Raw genomic sequence first — 9,419 nt, 5'->3', positions numbered from 1 at the left:
CACACACACACACATATATATATATATGCAGTGCTTAACAAGTTCGACAGGGCGTCTAATAAATTTGTTCAGCACTGTACATCTGACAGCTGTTTTCTTTAATGACCCGGTTCTTTGTTCATGTTCAGAAGTCTCTCAGAAGCGTCTGAGGTTGGACCGCTACAAAGAAATCATCCGGAGTCTTCCTCGAGTGAACCGGACAACCCTGGCCGCCCTCATCAGTCACTTGTACAGGTGAGCTCCACCCACAGCATCCATAATGGGCGGCTGTCCTCTGAGGTTGGTGGTCCGATGCCCCGCCCACACTGTCCTACACCAATGGCAGCTCTGTCGCCGTATGAATGTGTGTGTGTGTGAATGGGTGAATGAGAAAACATTAAAAAGAGCTCTGACTACCACTAAAGCAGAACAGAGCTACATAAGTGAAGACCATTTACCTGAACATGAGCAGTAACAGCAGAGGTGTAACTTCTCCATCAGGGTCCAGAAGTGTGCTGATCTGAACCAGATGTGCACCAAGAACCTGTCGCTGCTGTTCGCTCCGAGCCTGTTCCAGACCGACGGGAAGGGGGAGCACGAGGTGAAGATTGTGGAAGACCTGATAGACAACTACCTGTACGTCTTCGATGTGAGTGACCTCTGAGAGACACAAAGGCCCTGTTCTCCATCTGATCTGAACAAAGTGCTGATCGCTGTCACGCTGTTTCAGATCGACGAGGAGCATCAGACTCAGATCGAGCTGGAAATCAGCCTCATCACTACCTGGAAGGACACTCAGGTACACAGGCTCCGTCCAACACCTCACTGCTGTCTCAGGTGCTCAGTCTGTAGGGATGTGTGCAGTCAGCTGATCATGTGTTGGTCATAAAGCATCGCGTCGTCATCATTCTGTACTTTCAGCACAGACTTTATGAATATTTTGCACATTTAGCCGTCTGTTGTGAGGACTTCTAGCTTTGGTTGGTACTCTGTGAGTATAGTCATGAATATTTCATACTTTCACCTCATACTCAGTGTTTTTTACATTTAGCTGGTACTCTGTGTGTATTTTGTACCTTTAGCTGGTACTGAATTGGTATTGTGCACTTTGTCAACGTGTCACACATGATGCATAGAGTACGAACGGTAGCTTTTAAAACTTTTTTAAAGACAATCCTTTCAAACTTGCTGGCACATGTTGGGTTTCAAACGTTACTATAAGTTGGTTAAAACTGAGTAAACTCCTAAAAATGACTTTGTAACATATCAACATACTGAGTTTTGGTGTGCAGCTGTCTCAGGCCGGTGATCTGATCATTGAAGTCTACCTGGAGATGAAGATACCAGATTGCTGCATAACGCTCAAAGTAAGTCTGACCTTCACGGCTGCAGATGTGAGAGCTGCGGGTTCAGGTGTGACGGTGTGGCCTCTGACCCCTACAGGTGTCTCCAACCATGTGTGCCGAGGAGCTAACCAATCAGGTTCTCTACATGAGGAATGTCCCGGCCGGAGACAAAGACGTCTGGATGACATTTGAGGCCATCGAGGATGGACAGCTGGGTGAGCGAGCACTACAGCGCCTGTACACCTGTCTCTCTCTCTCTCTGTCTCTGATGCTGCTGCCTGACAGGTGTGTTGTTGCTGTCGCCTCAGAACGTCCGTTACACCCCAAAGAGAAGGTCCTGGAGCAGGCTCTGCAATGGTGCAAGATGGCCGACCCGAGCTCCGCCTACCTGGTAGTGAAGAGAGTTCCTAAAAGAGAAGGCATCACCATCCTCACCTGTAGGTCAACACACCTGAACGAGTTAACATAAGACACGCTGTCCACTGTAGGAACCTGTGGGCTGGTTTAGGGTGGCCTAAATGGATTCTAGAAGGTTCAGTGTTTCTTTTTTAGGAACCATGCGTTCAGAACGTCTTTCAGGAACCACCTCGAGAGAACCTGTTTCTGGAACCGTCCCCATAGAACATCCTTCAGGAATCGTCCTTGTAGAACCTCTTTCAAGGCTTTTTCAGGGAAATAAAGGTCCTCCTCAGCAGTAGGAACAGTCGTGACTCCATAATCCGACACTAAATGTAAAACCTTCTTCTATGTCGGATATCAAGGCTGTTGGATTGTCCAGACGGAGGTCCAGATACGAGGAGGGCTTGATGCTGGAAGGCTCATTAGTTGTTCATTATTGTTCATAGTTGTTATAATAACTAGTGTGTTGTCAGAACACTACGCATCGCTGGACTTCAGCCTCACTGACCGGTGGGATTGTGAACGGCCCATCGGTCGACATCAAAAGCAAAGACGTTTAGGCAGCAGCTGAAGGGACCCAGATCCAAATTTTTTTCCTCCTATGCGACTTGGATCTGGTCTGTTCATGACAGTCTGAACAGCAGTACTTGGCTGCTGATGCTAGTTTAGTTAGCGCTCACACTTCTGTTTCCTCCATCGGTGGCGGCGGGGGAGTGGCAGATACGCTCCACCGTTACCATCCATGTTTACTTCCGTAAACACTGAGCACGCTCGCTGCGTGTGACGTCGTCGTGTCCTCTTGTGCGCATGCGGGACACTTTTGGCTCGTATGAAGTTCACACAGCAGATCACATACAAGTCGCATTGAAGTGGAAACGTGAAGGAAGTCACAAAGAAATCCTCATTGAGCATCAAGTCCTGCAGTGTGAACGTAGCCAATCTGTGGGATTGTTCAGTCAGATAATACGCCGTCATCCTGATTGGCTTCGGGTCATTACGGGTCGGACTATCGAGTCATGACTGTAGTTCTGAGTGACCCCAAAAAACTTCTGTGTGACTCTCAATGCAGACCAGTTAATAAGAATATTAAGTAACCAAAGTGTCAGAAACTGAAAATGAATGCACCAGAATATGAAAACCCAGATGTGAATGCGTATGAATGGACTGTTGAGGTGGTCGGAGGGCAGGAAGGCAGCCAGGCCAGGTCAGTCTGCCCCGGGGCAGCTGAGGCTACAACCAGAGCAACCACCACCGGGATGGATGTGTGTGCATGAATAACCGACAGCGTGAAGCGTCTTTGACTTACTCGCTGAGGTAGAAAACCACTTTATACATCTGATCGATTATTATTATTGTTAATGCACCAAAACAGAAGAGCAGAATACCGACCACCTAAACTTCAGAAAAATGAACATTGATGCAGCTAAATGTCCAAAACATGGATATCAACACAGCACATTATTTTTAAAACACCTGGATATTTACATATCAAAACATGGAAAACATCAATATTAATGCACGACAGTGTGGAACTGGTGAGAGGGTGTTCCTGGAACAGCCACCTGCTGCCCACAGTCACAGTGTTGACCTCCAACCTGTCTGTCTCTGGGTCCATGTGTCTTTCAGCCTATAAGAGTGAGATCATGAAGGTCGGCCTGTTGCGGTGTCGTGAGGAACCTCCGAAGCTCCTCCAGGGAACTCGGTTCCAGGAGAGAACATTCCAGATCCGGGACCACAAACTGCTGCTGCTTAAAGACAAGAAGGTGAGCAAGGTTCCTGTGGGACCGAGTAGAGCCGGTGTTGTCCTCTGGTGCTGACTGTTGTGTGTCGCTGTTCAGAGCATCAAACCAGAGAAGGAGTGGTCTCTGAAGTCCATGAAGATCTACATCGGCATCCGCAGAAAGCTGAAAGCTCCCACCAGGTAACAACAGGCACAGCTTCATACACCTGGTTTGGTTTTTAATCCGTTTGTAGCTGAGCTTATAATGAGTAAGAACCAAACGTGGCAGTGGTGTGCGCTGTAACACAGAATCATATCAGGTGTCTTCAAGCCAGCGTCATCGCGTTGAGCTCCAGAACAACACAAACAGCAACAATTCTGTTAACTGTTCGTGAGCAGAGATGTTACGAGGCTTCAGTCGAGTTAACAACATCTCTGAGAAGGTGAAGAGCTCACAAATGACTCCACAACAATCCAACATCCTGGGAACCTCTTTTAACAAAACCCCCGCAGAAGGTATACCTTTACCAAGAAAGACAAAAATGTCAGCGTTTGAAAAGAGCTTTTTCAGGAAACAACAGATTGGGAAGCGGATGTGGGAATATTCAGCCCCAAACACCAAAAACCTGGATAGTGATGCCCACAATCATCACAAACATGGATAAGAACGCACTAAAACATCAAAACATGTATTTTAACGAACCGAAACTTCAAAAACCTAAATCAGAACGTACCTCAGCTTCTAATGACCAAAATGTCAATAACCTAAATTTTAATACACCTAAACTTAAAAAACACGAATAATAACTCACCAGCATGTCTAAAACCTGAATATTATTGTCCCTAAACTTCTGCAGTCTGGCTATAAATGCACCAAAACACCAAACCGACCCAGATTAAGATGCACGGATTAACACACGACAGCATCAAAACCTGGATGTTAGCTTACCAAAACATCCATCCATCATTTCCACACCTTCATCCTCACCAGGGTCATGGGGGGCGGAGCCTATCCCAGCTGACTCAGGGTGAAGGCAGGTTCACCTGGACAGGTAACCAGTCTATCACAGGGCTACACTTAGAGACAGACAACCAAGCACACTCACATTCACACCTACGGACAATTTACAATCACCAATTAACCTCAGCATGTTTCTGGACTGTGGGAGGAAGCCGGAGAACCCGGAGAGAACCCACGCTGCACGGGGAGAACATGGAGACTCCACGCAGAAAGATCCCGGGTGTCCTCACCGGGACACGAACCGGCGACCTTCTAGCTGTGAGGCGACGGTGCTAACCACTGATCCACCTGTATCAAAACATGAAAAACATTCATATTTAAGCACCAAAACATAAAGAACCTTGACTATGAACACACCAACATGTGAAAGATGGCTCGACAATGATGCTGCTAAGCATTAAAAACCGGGTCAGTGATCGAACAGATGCTGTTGAAACCATCAGAACCATGAGTTGAACCTTCATGTGTCCGTCTGCAGGTGGGGATTCACGGTGATGTCAGAGAAACACCAGCTGTAAGTATCAGCCTGACCTCTGCTCTCAGACCCGCTCCGACCCGTTTCATCACATATTACAGGTTCGGTTGCTCCTCCCCCTCAGGTACCTGTGCTGCAGCGGTGAAGCCGAGCTGTGGGACTGGATCACCAGTTTCCTCAAAGCTCAGGTGAGTCAGAGTTTACCTGCAGATCCAGGGGGCCTGGTTGGTTCTGTCTCACCGATGTGGTTGTTTTCCAGAACGAGGACCCCGGTCCTCCCCTGCTCAGGCGTCACTCCTCCTCCGACATCTCCAAGCAGAAGTTCGGCACCATGCCGCTCGTCCCCATCAGAGGAGACGAGAGCAACAGCAGCATGCTGTCGGCCAATCAGACGCTGGTCAGAACTCACCTGTTGTTTCACAGCCTCAGGGCTTCTGCTGCTCTGTGGAGACACTCAGCTGCTGGTGTCTTCTGTCCTCTCACAACTAAAGTCATTCTAGAAAACAAGCTCTGACGTTTATCTCCTCAGTTCATCAGACTTTATCTTTTCTCTCTGCAGAGGAAACTCCACGACAGGAGGACTCTCTCCATGTACTTTGTGAGTATTTTTTACCTCTGGCTGGTACTTTGTGAGTATTACATTCCTTCACCTGGTACTCTCTCAGTATTTTGTACTTTTAGCTTGTACTTAGTGAATATTTTGAGTATCTGGTTCTTCATTATTCTTCTCTTCTTGTCGCTGCTCCTTTGTAAGTGTTGTGAAGCTTGTGTGTGTTTTGGATCTTTGCCTGGTACTTGGAGAATGTTGTTAAGCTTTAGTTGGTACTTTGTGAGTGTTCTGTAGTCGAGCTGCTCCCTTCCAACCTTCCTAACCCTTTATCCAACCCTCTGAGTGTTTTTGGACACATATAACTGGACAGAGGTTCTTCCAGGACTGACCAGTCCTCTGTGTCTTTATGTCTTCAGCCCATGAAGGTCCAGCCGGACTCGTTCGAGGAGCGTTCAGAGTCTCCTGGCCTCCCTGAGCCGCTCTACGAGGAGGTTGGAGACTTTGGCCTGCAGGTCCTCAAGTCTCTGGAGACCAGCTTCCGGTCCAGCAGCGCTGCAGAGACCCAGGAGGTGCTGGACCACCCGCCGCTCAGACTGGTTACTCTGGACAGCGGCCATCTGGACCACGTGATCGTCCCAGAAGACGAAGTTCGTAGCAGCAGCTCCGAGGAAACTCTGGATCAGAGCGGCATCAGCAGCGAAGGAGGGGCTGCAGGAGAATCAGACGTCCTTCATCAGCCTGCGGTGAGGAGGAGGCAGCAGCCGCAGGGCGTCTGCACACCGTCACAGGAGCTGCTGCTGCAGGAGCTGTCATCGGCCTTCACCAAGAAGACCGAGGAGGAGGAGCAGGAGGAGGAGAGGCCGTATGATGTCTGAGAAACAGGATGGAGGAGGAGGAGGCTGAAGACAGCACAGAGTCTGATGGAGTCAGAGGTCGTCTTTCCTTCAGCGTCCATCCTGGAGCTTGGACAGCATCACATCACAGCATCTGTTCTGGTTCCCTTCAGTCCGTCCTGCAGCCGTCCTGCCATCACCTGATGCAGCATGTGCACAGTTTGGACTTCATTATGATATCGTGTCTCAAAGTTTGAGTGCTGCAGAGGATTGTGGGTCAGAATGAGCAGGAAAACATGCTGGATGGAGCTGATCCGGGTTCTTCTGGCGTCTGACCCACGTGTATGTTGACGGAGCAGCTCTATTCAGACGTATGGTTCAGTGTGCTGATGTGGATACTTCACCGGTCTGCGCCTCACAACAGGAAGCTGATTGAAGTCTCTTCCATGTCAGTTGAGACCAAGAGTCTGGAAGGTTTCTGTGTTCAGCTCTGGTCCGGTTTTCAGCTGAAGGTCCTCAATGTCTTTTCCAGGTGTTTTGACTCAGAAATTACAGAAATCACAAGAAAGACAAACATTTTCTTGATGATCTATTTTACAGAAATGTTGAGAACCTGGACTCAGCACGTCCACAGATGTCACCGACCTGGAGAACGTGGATGCTCCAAACACTATCGATATTCAACTATTTACACTTTTACAGCCTCATCAGACGTTTTCAGTCTAACTGTGTTTTGAAGACAACATGTCTGACCTCCTCTGGTGGGTTTGAACAGCACGTTTCATTCAAAACAAATCACCAACATGACTCCGTTGATCAGCCAGAAACACGATCCTGGACAAGCCCCGAAGAAATGTTGTGGAAAATGAACATCAAATCCGAATCACTCGAGGCGCCACCTGCTACAGATGTTTAACTATATATGTGTGTAGCCTCCACAAACTTTAGAACGACATTATGACAATGTTCCACCATGCTGAATGTGCAAGGCCTGGCAGGTTTATCAGACCCCCGTCTCATGTGTTAAGCACTGGATATAAATATATGTATGTGTATAGAGAGCATCCGGCATCATGAAGCGCTTTAATTCAGCTCCTGACAGTTTACCATTTTGAACAGGAATGAGGAATTTCAACCTTAATTCAAATGCAAAACAACGAGCGTCGACATGCTTGTCTGTTGGCCAGTGCAGAAGCATGAACCAGGATGCTGGTGATCAGCGTTGCTGTTTCAACTGAAGCATAAACCTTGTGTTGGATGGTGCGGTTGCTAAGCACCGTATCTCCAACACCTGGCTCCTCTGGTCACTGTTTGTGAGCTGCACTGACCTCATGGATCCAGGAGGTCTGGTTTTCATTGTGCTCTCCTCTCTGCTCTGTGGAAACACCGCCTGCAGTTCATCTGAAAACTCTGAATTTGTCACTGAAGAAGTTTTTGCAGGATCTGGTTGAAGACATTTTATATGAGTCGTGTAGAATAAAGGTTTTTTGTTTTTTTTTTGTATGAAATATCACAATTTTAAGTTTAGAATTGATCGTTTTTTTCTGAATGAATAGAATAGAAAAATACTTTATTTATCCCAGTCTGGGAAATTACTGAACTGAACTGCACGTTATGTTCAAGGACCATTAGAAAGTAGAAACTCTGATGATTCTTTGTGTTTTTACGGTTTCTGGGTGATAGATGGAGTCCTTTGGGTCACTTGAAGGTTCTGAGCTGTAAGCAGACTTCATGCTCCTGATGTGAAGCTCTCCGGCGTCGCTGCGTGTTGTGCAGATGAACAAACTGGTGTTCTGACGGTAAAGATCCAGCTTGATGTGAAACCTGTACAGATCCGTACGTGCAGACTCGTGTGTTGAATCCGGGATGGTTTCTTTCGCTCGGAGCTGCTCGGTGCCTCCGAGGGATGGATAACACTTCTTTAAATGACCAGCAGGTGGCGGCAAACACTCAGTAAAACAACAAGGACACAACCTGAAGATCAACAGTGCAGCAGGCAGACTTGATCTGTGCGTCCGCCAGTCCTCCCAGTACACAGCGTGACTGGTCCCAGTGTGGCTCCGACGTCTGGCTGCTGTGCTCCTGCTTCGTCTGTATATATTCAGTATGTTATTCGATCCTCCGTGTGTGATGTCGTGTCAAACCAACAGAGCTGCCCTGTGTGTCTCACACGCAGCTGTTTTAACGTTTAACTCTCCAGAATTAAAGTCCCAGACATCAACACTGTCCGACTTTTTGTTCCACATCTCCACAGACCGGTCACACACAGCCAGATGTTATGACAGTTATTAGCTGTTACAGACCTCAGCAACATCCTTCTGACCAGTCTGGACTTCATTTAAGATCTAAAAAGAGTGATGTAGATCTGCTGAACGGAGCAGAATTAAAGATATCTGGATTCATCAGTATGTGTGAAGACGAGCTGAGTGACTGGACTGTAGTTTATACTGTAACACACCACACTGTACACGACTGCATGAGATGATACTTTAGTTTATGCTGACCTTTGCTGCACTATACTGCATTATACTGTACTATTCCATAATTTGTATTCTGTGGTCGTACACTGGAAATCCTAACATACTACACGATACAAAAATACAGTAAAACCTTTCCTCTAATTTATACTATAACTCATTCTGATGTACTATCTTATACTACGCTTTGCTACATTATACAATACTGCATTCTACTATTCTATCATTTATACTATACCACACTGTACCAGTGGTTCTCAAACTGGGGGTCGGGACCCCCATGAGGACCCCAAGATCATTTCAGGGGGTCGCCAGATCATTGTAAAAAATAAATAAATAAATAAAATAAAGCCTACATTTATCAAATAAATGTGTTTCAGGGCTGTCAGAATAAAAAGTGTTCACTTCTTCAGACTTGTTCATATGATGTGATGATGCCATATTATTAGGGTCCGAGCACACCAGTGCAAGGACCCTATTTAAACCGTTGTGATTATTATTAGGGTCCGAGCACCCAAAAGGGTGCGAAGACCCTATTGGAACTGCTCGGATTATTATTATTATTATTATTATTAGGGTCCGAGCACCAAAGGGTGCGAAGACCCTATTGGAACTGCTC

The 9,419-nt window shown here is 47.0% G+C and overlaps 1 protein-coding gene across 4 annotated transcripts in view; it reads left to right on the top strand.

Moving 5' to 3' along the window:
- arap3 (ArfGAP with RhoGAP domain, ankyrin repeat and PH domain 3) overlaps positions 1-8,546 on the top strand; it is a 40,436-nt gene extending 31,890 nt beyond the window's left edge. For all 4 annotated transcript variants that reach the window (XM_008298689.1, XM_008298691.1, XM_008298690.1 and 1 more), the window contains exons 23-35: positions 129-234; positions 481-628; positions 710-778; positions 1,272-1,346; positions 1,423-1,540; positions 1,634-1,762; positions 3,351-3,487; positions 3,563-3,645; positions 4,944-4,979; positions 5,065-5,128; positions 5,200-5,337; positions 5,500-5,538; positions 5,907-8,546. In XM_008298689.1, coding sequence (XP_008296911.1) covers positions 129-234; positions 481-628; positions 710-778; positions 1,272-1,346; positions 1,423-1,540; positions 1,634-1,762; positions 3,351-3,487; positions 3,563-3,645; positions 4,944-4,979; positions 5,065-5,128; positions 5,200-5,337; positions 5,500-5,538; positions 5,907-6,365 — 1,601 coding nt within the window. In that variant the 3' untranslated portion in view covers positions 6,366-8,546. The remainder of the gene's footprint in view (positions 1-128; positions 235-480; positions 629-709; positions 779-1,271; positions 1,347-1,422; positions 1,541-1,633; positions 1,763-3,350; positions 3,488-3,562; positions 3,646-4,943; positions 4,980-5,064; positions 5,129-5,199; positions 5,338-5,499; positions 5,539-5,906) is intronic.
- Positions 8,547-9,419: the final 873 nt, after the last annotated feature.

The sequence above is a fragment of the Stegastes partitus genome, unplaced genomic scaffold, assembly GCF_000690725.1.
Source record: "Stegastes partitus isolate 25-593 unplaced genomic scaffold, Stegastes_partitus-1.0.2 Scaffold1339, whole genome shotgun sequence".
Taxonomy (NCBI): Eukaryota; Metazoa; Chordata; class Actinopteri; family Pomacentridae; genus Stegastes; species Stegastes partitus.
This window is presented reverse-complemented; position numbering and strand designations above follow the sequence as displayed.